The following is a 16,810-nucleotide window of genomic DNA, read 5'->3' as shown; positions in this document are numbered from 1 at the left end:
CTGTAAGAGGTCTGAAACGGTACTATGGTGAATTTTTTAACAAGAAAAGTTTTCCTTATCAGTTGGCAACTGTAGATCCTCCAGAGGCGCCACTAAGTAATGCCACCCCTAGCCCTTTACTACTATATATTATATATACAAGGTTAAAATCTATAATTATTTAAGAAACAGTTGGCTAAAGAAGGCTTTTAAAAGCAATGGTCTCACCATTAAATTCTTAGGAAAATTACTCCCCCCCCCGCCACCCCCAGTGAGCAGTTAATTAACCGAGCTAAAGAGAAAAGAGTCCAGTAGCACCTTTAAGACTAACCAACATTACTGTAGCATAAGCTTTCGAGAATCACAGTTCTCTTCCTCAGTTCTCTTCATCTGACGAAGAGAACTGTGATTCTCGAAAGCTTATGCTACAGTAAAGTTGGTTAGTCTTAAAGGTGCTACTGGACTCTTTTCTATTTTGCTACTGCAGACTAACACGGCTAACTCCTCTGGATCCTAGCTAAAGAGGATCTCAACTTTTCCTAGCAGGATTTAATTAGACAGGAAGGATAATGATCAGTTTGCCAGCTGTAGCTCACAACTCCAAGCATTCTTTCCACAAATCAGGATTCAGGAATAGCAATTTAAAATAAGTTGATAAAAGTCAATAACTCTCTAAAGCACAATTTGCAACAAGTGGCAGGGGGGAGGCTGGATGATAAGAAAGATGCTTCCAGGTGTCTCTAGGGGCTCATTGCACCAGCTGCATGCCTGTAGTCTGGGGAAAGGCAGCAGTCCAGTGGATCTGTAAGACTCTTCTATGCACCAGTATTTTGGATCGTGCCCTGACTGTGTTCATCAGGTCTGATTAAAATTCTTTGGACCCTTCTTTGGAATCTACTGAAGAATACAATATGGTGTGATATTTGGTATAAAAATGATTTCCAGAACATGATTTCAGATGGTGAAAGAATGTTTTATGAGGCACTACAAGTCAGCCTTAAACAGACTTTTGTTTTTAAACCCTCTTTGTACGAAAGTACTGGAGGTTTCCAAATATTGACCATATTCATAAGACAGATGGTCCAAGAGGAAACAACTTTGGCATATCACACTGAGCAGAATCGCCAGCAAAAGTAATGCTGGTTGAGTGGCAGCAGTACTTGGCATACTGTGCCAGCAGAAACTAATCAGAGGATCTGGATTGCATCCAGAAAGTTCAAGGTTTGTTACCTACAATCTCCATTTAAAAGGTTCTCAAGAAGAGAACTGGGTCCAGATGCTGCCCAAAATCTTGTGCCTAAAATCTTGGAAAGCTGCTTTTAGTTAGGGGAGACAGTGCATGAAAGGATGAACCAATGGTCTGACTCAGTAAAAGGCAACTTGATAAGCCTATTGTAATTCAGTCTCTGGGACAAAATATTGCCATAATACAGTCACACGTTCTAAATGCGGCCATTAGTAAAGGTTTTTTTTGTTTTCACCCCACCTTCTTCTCTGCAAAACAACCAGGGTCTTATCCTGAAGATTTCACATACATGAGAGATGTAAACAGTGATAATTTTACTGTAAGAGCACAAAAGCAAGATCTATAATAAAAAGGAATCCAACTTTTTTTGAATGTTTTCAAAAGCATCCTTCCCCAGATAGTCAATATGGCCTTCCTCCCATTTTCTTCGTTCATCTTCTGCACTTGGCTCTTGTGGTCCTGGTTCAGTAGAAAGCTCTGAAACAGAACTGGTAACCTCTTCCTATAAAAACAACAGTAAGAAAGGGAGGTTTACCTTTAACTGATGCAATATTCAAGCCAGAAAGCCAGTTTCACTATTGTCCTAATGCAAACACTGACTTTGCAGTTTTCTGAGAAACCTGAATATGAAAAATACATCACTACAAAGCACTGTGGAGTTCAGCCTACCCCAAGGGGATCTTAAGCAGCATAAGAAGTGTGTGGATTACTGCTCTGAGTGCCTCTTGGAAAAGTAATTAAGAGCCGTAATTTTGGATCCAGACTTCAAAATATTCCACTACGGTTACAATCCTAATAATACCTTATTGGAATTACATCCCATAGAGATCATATCACATCAATATATCTAATTCTCAACATGGCTAAATCTGTGGATAATTAAAATCTAGTGACTGGAGCCATGAACAGACAAGCCAGATCTTCCAACAGACCTGAGAAAATCTCAGGTTTATAGAAAAATGTTATTTAAAAAAAATTACATTGGGGGTTTTAGAAAACCAAAAACAGAAGCAGCACCTATAGCTATAAGAAGCGAATGCCCCTGGAGTTGTTGCTAGACAACCACACCAAACTGCTAAGCTTCAAGCTTTCGCTTCCGTCTATAAAACACAGTGCAGGGAAAAGGGCCTTCTCCAAGACTACTTTGGCCTTTGAGGGAGGTCTCATTGGAGACAGGCCCAGCAGCAACCACCAAGCGGCTTGTTATCACTGAACTTGCATGACTCTCTCAGAACCAGCTGCTTGCTACTATTCAACAGCAGCTGCCCCACAAAATCCTGTGTGATGTAGTGGTTACCGTTTCAGACTGGAATCTAGAGATCCAGGTTAAAATCTCTACTCAAACTTGGAAGCTCACCGGGTGACCTTGGGCCAGTTACACATATTCAGCCTTAACTTATGCCATAGGGTTGTTGTGAGGATAAAATGGAAGAGAATGATCTAAGGTACTTTGGGTCCCCATTGTGGAGGAAGGCAGGGTATACATTAAATAAAAATTATAGCTGAATATTGGGGGGCAATAAAAGGTAGGTTGCTTGATGGATAGCAAGGAGAGAAGGAAGCAGGGAAAGGTGAGGTGAGGGTTGCCAGAAGGAGGGAAAGAGAATATAGTGAGAAGGAATTACAGGGGGGATATGAGGTGCCCCTGAAAGTCCTTGCAGGTTGCCCACTGTGCACCTGGGCTGGGTAGTTTTCCCAGCTCACAGGAAAAGGGAGGGCTGAAGATAGGAGGGGGGCAGATAAAAAAGGCTGAGTGTTAAGAAAGGAAAAAAGGAAGTAGGAAAAGGGGGGAGGCTTTCAGGGAAGGGAAAGAGAAAATAGCGAGGGAGGGGAGAATGAGATGCCCCGCAAGTCCTTGTAGGTCCCCCACATGTTTATTTTGTAAACAACTTACTTACAAATAAATATAACTAGGATCGTGCTGTATGTAGACTCCATTCTTCAAAGTAACACGACAGCAGAATATTTTGAGGTTCAGGACATACATTCCAGAGTCCACAAATTTTGGTTTAGTTTACTGTTCACCTATTATTTGTGTTCACCAATACCCATCCTCTCATCTCTGCATGTTCATAGGTGGCATCTCCATACTGAGGTTTTAGAGCTAACACAACTTTCCTTAAAGTCCCCAAGCTGAGAAACTCAGCTTTTTAGGCATCTGTAACCTTGGTACATAGTGTCAGAATTTAAATTATTCATCAACCAACAAAGATGTACTTTTTTCCACAAACATAAAGCACTTCTGCATCTAGATTCACATCTGAAGTCAATGTTGTGTTTTACAGGTCATGTGACATCAACTTTGTCTTCAAATCTCTTTTATTAAAAGAGATAGATGGATGTTTAGAAAACTCCCAGTTTTTACAGATAAGACAACAGAGGTTTATTTCTTTCAAGACATCTCCTATGGGTACATACATTTCTTCTTCAATTGTTGCTAGGTGATTCAAACTATGCATTAAAGAGACCTATAAAGCCAAGGGAAAGAGATCACTGCTCATTAAGAGGGGCAGCTGCTCTGTAACTTAGGGGAATTACTTTTCTGTGTAAGAAGTATGTGAAATAGCCTCTTGGACTTCTGTGCAGACCTCAGAAAGTGCTGCGGTATAGATCTCTGCTCTCTGTGAAACTACGATTTGAAACAGGCACAGAATGCAGCAGCTCAATCGTTATCCAGCCATATTGCATTAATTGTGCTGGTTTTGAAAACACTCAATTGACTATGTATTTCAGAGATCAATTCAAGGTGCTGGTTTGGCCCTGAAAAGCCCTTCATGGCCTGGGATCCACATATATGAAGGACCAGCTTTCCCAGTAGGAATCTATGCAGCCGCTTCAATCACCAAATCAATGCCTCCATTCTGTTCCCTCTTGTCCCCTGCCACTGTCCTTGGTTCAGATGTTTCAGTGGTGTCCGCTATATTGTTGAACAGCCTACCTGAGCATATAAGGAAGACATCCACTCTTTCAGATCTTCAGGAAATTATTTGACTGAACTGATTAAGAGGGCCTTTCAATTGGGCTAAGCAGAACTAATGTTTCTTCCTGGTTTTTGATTTGTTTTGAACGTTTCAATGGATTGTTTTTTTACAACTATTAGCCACTCAGAGTCCTCTACCAGAGAAAGAAAAGCTTAAAAATTAAGAAATTTTAATTTGTTTTATTTATTTATTATTATTAAAACTGCTTATTGCTCTCTCCTCCATTTTTTCCTCACAATAACCACCTTGTGAGAGGTAGGTTAGGCTGAGTGTGTGTGACTGGCCTAAGATCGACCAACAAGCTTCCATGGCAGAGCAGGGATTCAAAACTGGCTGTCCCAAATTCTAGTCCAACATTCTAACCACTACACCATGCTGGCAAATTTACAAAATCTCCCACAGGTGACGTAGAGGAGAAGAAAATACTTTCTTCTCCTCTGATGTCACCTGTGGGAGATTTTGTAAATCCCAAAAGGGGTTAGCCTTGGCAACTTTTGCATCCTAAAGTCAGAACAGCCCAATCCTGAGGAAGGAAGAAATTGGTCTTACCTGTAACTTCTCACTTCCACAGGTGCCAGAGTAGAGTGTTCCACCCACCTACAAAAAAGAAAAAAAGGAAAATATTAGATGTCAATCAGCAGGACACTGGAGACTTTAACGGCAATTTTAATTTTGAGAGGACTCTGAACTACAGATATGAGGATGATCTCTGTTTTCTACAGGTTCTCTCTCTCTGAGCAGAAACTACATTACTTTCACCTAGCTACAAATTGTTACTCTCCCCCTTTAGGGCAGAGTCTGTGTTCTCTTTCAGGCTCCCCAAATCCTTATGACAGAATGGGCTATCTGCCAGACTCAGCCTCTACAAATCCCTTCCCTCAGTGCTACTTGCAAGATGATCCTGCCAGCAAACAAAAGCAGGTACTTCCCCCACATCCAAGACTGTACCTACAGCAGCATCTGAGAATTCGCAAAACATATTAGAGGCCCTTTCTTCATCATTCCAAAGATGGGACAAAATGAACAGATTGTGTTGCTACACAATTGCCTGTATAGATTTTTTAAAGTTATGGATCGATATTGATTATACTGATTTTGGAACCACAGTTCCAGTCAAAATGCATAGATAAATATTGGCACTCAAAGTTTTCCATGGGAAGTGTGCCTACCATTTCTATAGTGTGCTGAGGGAAAGTCTGGACAATAGGCACTGTGGAAGACTGGCTGGGCACAGCAACTTTAACATCATGACTGCCCTCTACTTTCTGTACAGACTGCTGAAAAAGAAAGCCACAATTTTGGTTACTAGTTTATCTTATTTCATGTTGGGGGGAGGGGAGATGATCAGTGCGTGCTTTTAGCACAGCTCAAAACCTATGATTCCTTAAGGTGTGTTCCGTTTCAAGGTACAAGTAGCTTACAGGTTCGCGAGTTCTGCTTAGTTGACACATACCTAATTGTTCTAGATATTGTAATGGATAAAACTAAGAGCACTATTATAACAACAACAACATTCAATTTATATATCACCCTTCAGGACAACTTAATGCCCACTCAGAGTGGTTTACAAAGTATGTCATTATTATCCTCACAACAAACACTCTGTGAGGTGGGTGGGGCTGAGAGAACTCCTGGAAGCTGTGACTGACCCAAGGGCACCCAGCTGTCTTCAAGTGGAGGAGTGGGGAATCAAACCCTGCTCTCCAGATTAGAGTCCCGCGCTTTTAACCACTACACTAAACTGACTATGACTATATTGTGATTTCCAGTTAAGTACTCTTAGGACTCCAGACAAAAGATGCCTTAAAGAAACATGTTTTAAAATACATTCACAAGGAAACACTGTCGAAAGAAATCGAAATTACACACATTTGTGTAAATATAATTAGGATTAGACTACATGCAAATGGGTGATGCCCATTACTCTCTAGAGAGGAAAAACTCCTCTCAAGGGCTTGAGATGGCTTTGGACAAGAAAAAAACCCAAACCTCTGGTCTAAAGTTCACAGCTATGTATATTTTCCCAAGGAAGATGCAGTTTCTTTGGATAATATGCTGCATCCTGGTAAGAGATTCACTCACCCTTCCGTTCTCCCACCACCCAACTTTAACACAAAGTGTTTTATAACAAGTTATTTACAATATATATCCCAATTTAATAGGATTCCTTTGGTAAGAGAGTATCTTTTTTATTTACTAGTTTTAAAAAAGATTCACATATAAGATACTGTTGAACATACACAGGCAAAACATTTTATCGACTCAATATGTAATCTCCAAATACATAATACTGGAACATCTGAAATATTTCTAAATCATAGTTCTATACTCAATTAGCATGAAAAGTTAAAAAAAATTAAAAACTTACATTATTGGCAGAGAGTTCATTACATGTGCCTACAGTCGTTTCTATTACATATTCTGTATTCACAGATATAGGCAAAGAATTACTAGAAAGAACAGCTTCTTCTTCTTCAAGTTCAATTTGATTTTCACTCAAGTTAAGCTAACAAAAATAATGGAAGTTGTATTAGCAAAAATACTGTCTTATTTTTTACTAGATGTAATGTTTTATTTCAAATGGGAAACAATCTGTTCTGGCAATTGTACTGTATACACACATGCAATCTCCAAAGGCAAAAAATGGTATTTGTGGATGACTACTTGTGCCACAATGTGGCTGGGACACATATCTGAGCTGTTGTCCCATTCAAAACAGTAGTGTGTAGACAGGCACCAATACTCAGATGCACAATCCATGCTTAGGTCCTGAACCCCATATAATATGTGAATGCCTGCTTCCACATATAGGCCTACCTTCACAGCAGGTAGAATTAGGATAAGTAATTTTTAGAATTAGGATAAGTAATACATTTATTCATTCTTTATTTGCTTATATAAGTCTTTTTAAAAATATTGAAAAGATCAGAGGAGAACAGTTATATAATTATTTGTTTCATTCCCACATATAAGGCTATAGGCCAGTAATACTCACTGCTCACATGTGGCTTTTTGACATGCTATCTATGGCTTTTTAGAGCCTCATTCCTTAATGTGGTACCCGCCCCATTATTCAGAAAAGTAGGGAACCCCGTTTCCCAATGGGACTTGTGGTTGGCAGGTGGGGTTCCCACACTGAAACAATTGCTGGTGGAAAGATTGGAGCATGGTAAATTTTCCTGAGCTGCGGGCCTCATGCCAGGGATGGAAATAAAGGCCCAGTCCTCTCCAAGTTCCCCCTTCTTTTCAGCCTCTGGCTAGAGCTATATTTAATATAAAGGTAAAGGTAGTCTCCTGTGCAAGCACCGAGTCATTACTGGCCCATGGGAGGATGTCACATCACAACACTTTCTTGGCAGACTTTTCACGGGGTGGTTTGCCATTGCCTTCCCCAGTCATCTACACTTTACCCCCAGGAACCTGGGTACTCATTTTACCAACCTCAGAAGGATGGAAGGCTGAGTCAACCTTGAGCCGACTACCTGGCTTCCACCAGGATCGAACTCAGGTTGCGAGCAATGCTGCAACTGCAGTACTGCAGCTTACCACTCTGCACCACGGGGCTCTCTTATATGTAATATAAATATATTATTTTATGTTTAGTTGGGTAATGTGCAGGGTGTACAGTCATCACGTGGCTCTTTTGGCTGCTGGTAATTGTCAACGAGGCTGTATTGTTAGATGTATTCTAACAAAAGTAATCACTGCAGAACTATGGCTAAGAGAGGATAAATTCACAAGTTCACTACATGTCTTCACAACACCTGTACACTTTTATAGACTCTATGCTAATTTCCAGTACTCACATAATTATGCATCATGTACTTAAAATGCTAGATGCTGTGTAAGGATGTTATTCCATAACACTCCTTACATAGATCAACAGCCTAAATCAGCAACAAACACAGGAGGAGGAGGAGGAGGAGGCACGCAAAGGAACAACAACAAAAAGCCTTTCTTTGTCAAAACGTCATATTACCTCTTCTTTCGGGAGCTCTGGCTCATATGATTCCTGTAATTTTTCCAGCAAGGGTAATATACTGGAATTGTACGTCTCCCACCAAAGTTCAAGAAAGGAACGCTGACTTTGAGATACCGAAGCTGAACCATCATCTACAATTGTTCTGGTCTGAGGATTATATTTGCAGTTCCAGGGTTTTGCTGATCCCAAGAAATGGACTACCTTTGCATCTTTACCAAAACTGTGTTAAGAGTTGACAGAAATGTTTCATCAGTGCCATGGCATCATGAAAAGTCTTTAGGTGTCAAGGGATGATCCAACTTATAAATGCAGAGCAGAACACCAAGTATTATCTAGGAGATGGAACTGGCAGGTGTGTCTGTGCTACCTGGTTTGCAGTCATAGACTACTGCAACCACTGACCCAGAGTATTTCTATACTTACTATCGGAATGCAGGGGCATAGGTGTAGATTGCATTGCTGCTCAGATTGTAGAGAAATGGCAAGTGTTTGCTAATGTCCGTTGTTGCCCAGTTGCTGAAAAACCTGTTCAACAGTCCCTGATCACCTCCTAAAGAATTGAAAATAAGAGATGGCAAGCTACAACATAACCAAAAGTTAATTATTCAAAGTCAAATTTACTCATGCCCCAAAGCTTCCATCCAGAGAAGAAGCAAGTTTCAAAAGAGAGCCCACAGATCACTACTCTCTGATCATCAAACAGCTTAGAGCAATACCATCACATCTCATATGGCTACTTTTTTCTCTGCCTGTTTTCCTTCCGTCCTCTTATTTGCATGAACACATTAGTCAGACCATTAGTCTATGAGGTTCAGAATGGTGTACTCTGACTGGAAGCAGCTCTCTAAAGTCTCAGGTAGAGAAGCCAGGGATTGAACCTGGGAACAGCAGCAGAACAAGGGCACTAACACTGAGCCACAGCATCATTTTGAAAAGTCACAAGGAGGTCACCTGGGAAGCAAAAGACCCAGCTGTGTTGTACTATATAACACTACAGCTCCCACATGCATCCAGTCCACTTCTATTAAAACTAGAACACCAAATAAACAGAAACAAGGCCATGGATGTATAATCTACTTTGGACAAGTTTCCTCCAGGAAGTTTTACATACCAATTACGCATCTTTTGTCACATAGGTTCTGGCAAGAAGGTGAAGCAATCCATGCAAGCCAGAGCATTGGATGCACCTTGATCCACAGCCCATGACAGTTATGGGCCTTTTGAGGACATACTCTGTAGTACAGTCATGTCAGGAAATAGGGTTCACAGCTCCATCCAAATATTTGTGGTCGAAAACACACATCAACCTTTTGAGCACTGTATACAGATTGTCTGTATGGATAAACTGTGTCCACTTCACCACTCAGTACTTTAAACTTAATCTGTTACATTTCAAACAAGAATTTTTCAAAAAAAAAAATTCAACAGTTGCCATGAAAATAAATGCTTTCTGTAAATTTGGAGATTTTTTTCCCTCACTAAATTTAGAAAGACATGGCGGGCTGGGTTGTACTTGAACAAACAGTAGATGTCTTGCAATATTTGGAATGACACAAGTCAAAACAATAGAAGGCATAAAGGATATTCAAGAAAATGAAAGAATATACGCGTTTGTTGAAACTCCCATTAACACAGGACCATTACCAGGGTTTGGGGCCATTCAGCAGGGTACTCCCAATAGGCTCCCCTCCTGCCTAATAGAGGCCACATACCACTTCATGTGGGTTGAGCTTGGCTCCAGAAAGGTGATGCCTCCCATAAAAGCCATTTTGTGGAGGAACTGGTTCCCAAAATTCCTAAAGTATTCACAGGTTCAGTAAGATTGCTAGGCCCTGACTAGACTTTGAAAGGGCAACAGAGGAACTGTACACATAAGTGGCCACTTTTTGGAAGCAGGCAATTGTTTCATTTACTTATGGCCTAGTCCCATAGGGGGAAAATTTCCTAGGATAGTGTCAATATCCCAAAGTCAACATCCTTAAAAGAATTCCACAGTGTAAACCTTACTTTAACAAGAAGCGGGTCTGATAAAGCTTACCATCAAAGCTACCATGCTCATTTGCGAACTGCAAGAGGAGGTTGAAGGTTTTTAAAGAAGGACGGAAAACAAAGACACCGCTGTTAAAGCAGTCTGGCCAGCCAGAATCAGGAGCGGCTGACAGCTCTTCTCGATCAAACAGTTCATCAACATTGCACAGGACCTAAGGAGGACATGAAAAATTTGAATTACAAGACAGCCACACAATACAAACTTCAGGAATCCAAAATGCTTCATTGGCGTAGACTGCTGTGTTATCTTCTGCCACTTTCCTTCTGCCTTTTTCTCAGTATCTATATACTGATATGTTTCCTTTTACCTTTGTACTGATGGGATACTTTTTTTTTATCCAAGCCACTCAACCACTGAATTTGTAGTGCTTTCTACATCAATTGCAGAACAGAACATTCTATACGTAAGCATTTTATAGCTACTTTTTATATTGTACTCAGCTGTTTATAGTTAAAATTTGTTCCTATGGTAGGGGCTTGTTTATGAAGATGTGCACATGCATATAATATGAGCATAGGGAATGCTGCATGAACTGACTTCCCCCAGTCTATCATAAATCCTGCAATGACTAGCAAAACAATACGTACAAAATCTGGAACATCTTACAAAAGCCAAACAATACGGCAAAAATGCCATAAGCTTTCTGGCACCACTGTTCTTACCAAAGTGTCAGCATCCATGAAGACACATTTGTTATACTGAGTAAGCGTCCAGCAGTGAAGCTTGGTAAAGGTCACACCCAGCTCTGGCCTATTCAGAAGAGCCAAGCACAGCACATCTTTGCTATCAATTTCATCCACATCAACCACAGCATCAAATACGTTACTGAGGACGGCCCTGGAAAAAAACACAATTGGGAGCCTTCAAAGCTCTTTTTTTGTAATTAAAGTCTCTGACGTTTAAAATTACAGCAGCTGGAATTAGTAATAAACATTAATCATTCATTAAACACGTGCTTGATTTTCTGAACAAGACGACTTCTGTATACTCTGATAATCCAAACAACTGACAGTTCATCGTAAGATCTTCAGAGATTCATTTCACTTCAACAATAACAGCATGCTGAGGTGGAGGCTATTATAGGGGCTGCTGTGTAGTAGGAGAAGCCTGATATTTGAGAAGAACACAAGGGCAGTCCTGTTGGGCAAAAAGGCAGGTTCATCTAGAACAGCATTCTATTTCAGAGGTATACTGCCTTTGGATGTGGAGTTTCCACCTAGCTATCATGTCTAATAGCCATTGATATCCCCATCTTTCAGGACTTCATACAATCTTATTTAAAGCCATCCTAATGTATTTATTTTTAAAAGTATTCTGCTTTTCTCTCTAAAGCAGCTTATCACAACAACCACTCCATGAGATAAGTTAGGCTGAGAGTGTGTGACTGACCTAAAGTCACCCAGTGAGGTTCCATGGTAGAATGGGGAATCAAACCCAGTTGTCCAAGATCCTAGACAGATACTTAAACCACTGTGCCACACAAATCTCAACTGGTGAGGCCATTACAATTTCTTGCACCAGTAAATTCCACAAAATAATATATGTACTTCTTTCATCTCTCCTGAACCTGCTAACACTTAATTTTACTGATTTTTCTATCTATTTTCTTCACACTTCTCATAAACTTCATATAAGTCTCTGCCATGTCCTCCTCCATTAATCATCTTATATACTAAAAGCCAAGCAACCCTAATCTGTGTATATTTAGATCTGGAGACTGGAACCATAAACAGACAAGTCAGATCTTCTGAAAAATGCTCCAGTGTTGCAGAGAAATCTGAAATCTAAAAAAAATACATTGGGAATTTTAAAAACCCAAAATGATAAAAAGAGCTCCTGTAGCTTTAACCAAAGGCAACCCTATTCCAGGCTTGGTTTCTGTCAGGAAGAGGTGGTGGTGGGACTTTCCAGGGCTGTTTTGGCCCTTGAAGGACTCACTGGGGCCAAGCCAAGATGCAACCACCTGACAACGATACCAAATTACTTACATGACTCACCCAGGCCAGACTGCTTGCTACTGTTAAACAGCAACCCCCTCCAAAAGCTAGTGTAGTACTGTGGTTAGAATTCAGATTAGAGACCCAGGTTCGAATCATCACTCTGCTATGGAAGCTCACCAGGTGACTTTGATCGAGTCACACATTCTCAGCCTAACCTTCCTCTCAGTCTTGCTGTGAGGATAATATGGAGGCAAGGAGAATGACAAACTGCTTTGGGTCACCATTGGAGGAAAAGGTGGTATATAAATGAAATAAATTAAAGAATATAGATGGGGGAAATAAGAAGTAATTTGCATAGTGGGTTTGAAGGAAAGAAGGGTGTAGGGAAAAGTCAGCATATGAGGGCTGCTAGGAGGAGGGAAAGAGGAAATAGTGTAGGGAAGGGGACATGGAGAAAGTCCTTGCAGGTTTCCCACCATGCAACTGGGTCCAGCTCAGCTGGTGCCACACAACTGGGCCATAGAGGAGAGGCTCCCGGGGGAAAGGAAAGGACCAAGGGGCAGACAAAAGTGGGTGGGAAGGAGAGAAGGAAGCAGGAAAAAGGGGAGAAACTATGGGGAGAGAAGGGAAGGGAAGAGGATATGGTAGGGGGAGGGGAAAATTAGATGCCCCCCATAAATCTTTGCTGGTTCCCACTTGTCTTTTTCTAAACTGAAATACTTTAAGTTGCATTCAAATATCATAGTAAACTGAAGTGTTCAATCAAGCTCTGCACATGGAATGAAGGAGGAACAAATATAATGAACAAGTTGTGCTTGTGCAACAGGCCAGTAATCTTGTGTTTAATGGATTGTGTCATGACACCTGAATGAAACCTGACGGTCAAAACAAATGTGTCACTGGGAACTCTATAAGCATCTGAGTTTTTCTTTAAGGAGCTGGTGTACGGGTTCATATTTAGATCAAGAACTGCATAAAGGGAGATTCGAACTTCTCTCACATCTCATTTTCTCTCCTGAATGTCTTAGGGAGCTCCAATGTGCCCCATTAAAATAAACACATAGGGGCTTCCTGGCTTGGGCAAACTATCGTTCTGAAACAGGAGGTTGGAGAGTGAATCAGAGGGTGGAAGGTGAGGCGGGGATGTACAAACCCTCTTAGTGTAGAAGGCTGGGGCTGTTACTTTTGGATGAACCCTATACTTTAAAATAAGGATTTGGAATTCACTGCTGAGATTAAAAAGGGTTTAAGTGGTGTTCTGCAGTTCATGTAGCTACCAAGGTACACTAGTCTCTGCTCAGTTCCAGCACAAGAACTGGTTACAAGTGGAAAGATGCTTTCAATATGGTTGAAACAAGCTTGCAAAAAGAAAAAAAAATCTTATTCAGTCACATGCAATTTAATCACCCTGACTGGATGGGAATTACAATATCAATTCAATATGCTGTGAATTGTTATTTTGCAATCATGTAATTGCATAATTCCCATTTCTACTTCATTGCTATAATGCTGTTAATTGCATCTGGGGATGTGTTTTTACCTCATTGCTCTGGAAACTTGGGGTGTAATTAGTATTGCAAGCATTCGGGACGTCCTATGGTTCCTCAAGGACTGTCCAAGAACCAGAGCTCCATGGCAGTAAGCATCATTGGTACCAAGGGTCACGAAGGCCTGGTCTGTCACTGTAAACAAATACCCACAACAGTCAAGGGTTAGCTGGGCAGCTTCCTACCTCACTCTGCTAGACAGGAAAGTTGCAGTTTCTGTTAAGAGTCTATGGATTCCTATGAGAAGTTCTTTTGCTACCCACAGTTCTCCCGAAGGGACCATGTTCCACAGTACGGGATGATCTACTAATACAAGTGGGTTGGTAGGTTCCTCAAACAGCAGGGCCGATTCCAGATGGCCAGAAATTGCGGTTTTTCTGCGGAAATAATCGCTTACCGGCCACGCGTTCACTTTCGTCTCCATCTGCTTTGTCTCGCAGCATGCCATGCCGTCCCGCTTCCAGATGTTCGCACGGCCAACTGAGGTACCCGGGATTGGTTGTTTCCTGCCCGTCACAGTTGACGTCAGGGGCCTTCATTGGTTTGCATTTTGTTTTTTTAAAAAAAAAATTTTTACGTGTTTTGCGCAAATGCGCAGGTATGTGAATATGCAGCGTCGACGTTTGTGTGCTTTTGTGCATTTGTGCGCATTTGCACAGTTTGATGTGCGCAAACGTGCGACTGCGCAAATGGCTCCCGGTTTAAAAAAAAAATTAAGGGAATATTGTTGCCAGCCGGCTGGCAAAGGAAGGAGGGAAAGGGGAGGGCCTCTCCGTGGCGACTAAGCGTACAGAAGTGTGCAAACCCACCATACCGCGTTCACACCGTCTGCTTATATAGCGCAACCGAGCGCCATGGACCGCAGGTAAGCCGGGATGGGAAATTGCGGGTTTTTACGAGTGCTGTCACTGAAAAAGTGAAAGCACTCGCTTTATTTGTGCCCGTCTGGAATCGGCCCAGGTGCGTTTGAATGCAGATAGTCACAAGGAGTTGGTCTTACTACAAAGAAGCAAAGTAGTAAGACCTAATTCTTAAGAAAATAAATCAATCATATCTATTTGTCTACAATTTAGTACCATAGTAATATCACGACACCATTTTTGTAATACATTCCAAGATCTTGGCCTGGGATAGCACAGTGGATATCACATCTACTGCCAAGTCAATCATCCTCTCAGTTAAGTCTTCGGTCTGAGCTGTAAAGAAAGGAATCATCTTTCCCAATAGAATGCAGAAAATATCCAAAAATGTTATTAATTTCTGCTGGAGATGTAACACAAGCCAGGGTGTTTAAAACATAGACACATTTGGAAGATCGGTGAAAATGTTAGAATTTATTGGAAAAGAATAATTTCTTTTATTCAGTGAATTCCTATGGGTTCTCACTGGTAGTTCCCTTAGGGAACCTGAAATAACAAGATTAAAAAGGAGCACAAGTTTTTAGTTATAATAATGTTTGCTTCTTCAAGAATAATCTTGGAAAAACCTGGGAGCAGGCAAAACTCCAGTAGCATCTGAATGAAAAAGAAAATCATGGAATATTATCATGCCTCAAATTATAGTGCTAAAATGGTTCTGGCACCTTTTTTGTTTTAACTGAAGTCTTGTTACATAGCAAAAATAAATCATAAACACGCACACACAAAAGAAGAGTTCATGCTCAGTCTGTGTTTGTACCAAGTAACGAGCAGGCATCTCATTTGCTGAACTGTCCTTGGCATAATGAAAATTACACCTTGTAGCTAAACGCTTCTCCTGCAGAGAGAAGGAAAAAAACCTAAAGAACAGAAGGAGGAGAAACAAATCCACTTACCGGGCATCTTTTAAGCTGCTGGCATATAAACCCTATGCTGCAGAAGAGGGGGGAGTTGGGGGGGGGAATTCCTCCAGTGCTCCAGATTTGTTTTGAACAGGCCCAAATGGCAACAAATCACCAGGCAGGATTGGCCTCTTTCTTTCCTACAGAAGATGATGGATGAATTAAGTTACACATTCACACATTCTCCAGGTCTCCTAATTAAAGGCTGTAACACTCATCTACAAGTCACCTTGGCCAAAACTTCCTTGAGGGGGTGAAGCTGAAGGAAGAAAAAAAGATACCTGATATTTGCTATTCCTCACATTCCACCACCTTTAGAGTAACGAAAGGGGGAGGGGGTATCCTAACAATGCAATATAAATCCTTGCAAAACAAAGCATGCCTGTGCACACAACACCCCTCCCTGTCATCCCCTTTTACCAGCAAAAGTGGGTCCAACAAGTGGTTTCAGGTTACCTTCTTCAGATTCCGTAGCGAAATATTAACCATTTAAGAGCGAGCGCTGTTTGTCAGTCTCTCGAACGTGGCAGTTTGCTAATGTATTTACGATACAAAACGGTGGAGGCTGCCAGTGGAAACAAGCTACCAGCGACGTTAACGCTTTTTCAGCCACCGTCAGCATCGGCCCCGTGGCTTCGGAAAAGGGGGCTATTGATAACGAATAGCCATCATCAATGTCCCCCCCACCTTCTGCAATGGGATGCACCACCCCTTCATCTGTGCAGGAGTCCTGTCCTTTGTCAACCCTGCAATGCAGCTCCCAGCGCGAGGGCAACGGGACAGTCTTGTCCTACCAGACCTCCTGCCCCCCTCCACAAACCATGCAAGTCTTTTCACGAGGGCAACCGCGGTCTGAAGGCCACGTCGAGCTGCGCCCTTCGCAAGTCCTCCATCCACCCCTGGGGCTCCATACGCCGCTCAGCCACTCCGGAGCTGCCGCCACCAGCCGATAAGGCGAAAGACAACCTTTGGGGCGCTAGTCCTGCGAGTGGGCGAGGCTCCTATCTCATTGGCCACGACGCGGCTCCTCCCTTGCGAGCTGGAAGAATTGCAGCGGCCCTAGAGACTCCCGTAAATTCCAGTCGCTGGGGGCTATATAGTTCCTGCTGCGAGAGGCGTTTTCTAAGCACCTTGCCCTCCCTCGTAGCATATTTACAGGGGGAGGAACTACGCTGCCATGAATAGGACGCCCCTCCTTGACTTCGTTCTTGCCGCATAGTGTTAAAGGGGGTATCCGCAGTCTCCGATGAGTGAGAGGAGGTTGAG

The 16,810-nt window shown here is 41.8% G+C and overlaps 1 protein-coding gene across 4 annotated transcripts; it reads right to left on the bottom strand.

The window, feature by feature from the left end:
• Positions 1-418: 418 nt before the first annotated feature.
• GYG2 (glycogenin 2) lies at positions 419-16,487 on the bottom strand. 4 transcript variants are annotated; one of them, XM_054973769.1, is made up of 11 exons: positions 16,365-16,487; positions 15,539-15,684; positions 13,719-13,860; positions 10,901-11,075; positions 10,227-10,389; positions 8,612-8,738; positions 8,186-8,408; positions 6,575-6,712; positions 5,376-5,483; positions 4,756-4,803; positions 419-1,727 (listed from the first exon to the last, which is right to left on the bottom strand). In XM_054973769.1, exons 2-11 carry the CDS (start codon positions 15,543-15,545, stop codon positions 1,566-1,568), a joined length of 1,293 nt encoding a protein of 430 aa, XP_054829744.1. In that variant the 5' UTR covers positions 15,546-15,684; positions 16,365-16,487; the 3' UTR covers positions 419-1,565. The 4 variants fall into 4 exon arrangements, with proteins under 4 accessions (XP_054829744.1, XP_054829746.1, XP_054829745.1 ...); XM_054973771.1 differs by having other exon boundaries at positions 5,376-5,480; XM_054973770.1 differs by lacking the exon at positions 16,365-16,487 and adding an exon at positions 16,001-16,350.
• Between the last annotated feature and the right edge of the window lie 323 nt (positions 16,488-16,810).

This window comes from Eublepharis macularius, chromosome 3 (genome assembly GCF_028583425.1).
Source record: "Eublepharis macularius isolate TG4126 chromosome 3, MPM_Emac_v1.0, whole genome shotgun sequence".
In the NCBI taxonomy this organism is placed as follows: Eukaryota; Metazoa; Chordata; class Lepidosauria; order Squamata; family Eublepharidae; genus Eublepharis; species Eublepharis macularius.
Note: the sequence above shows the minus strand (reverse complement) of the source record. Positions and strands in the feature narration are given on the sequence as shown.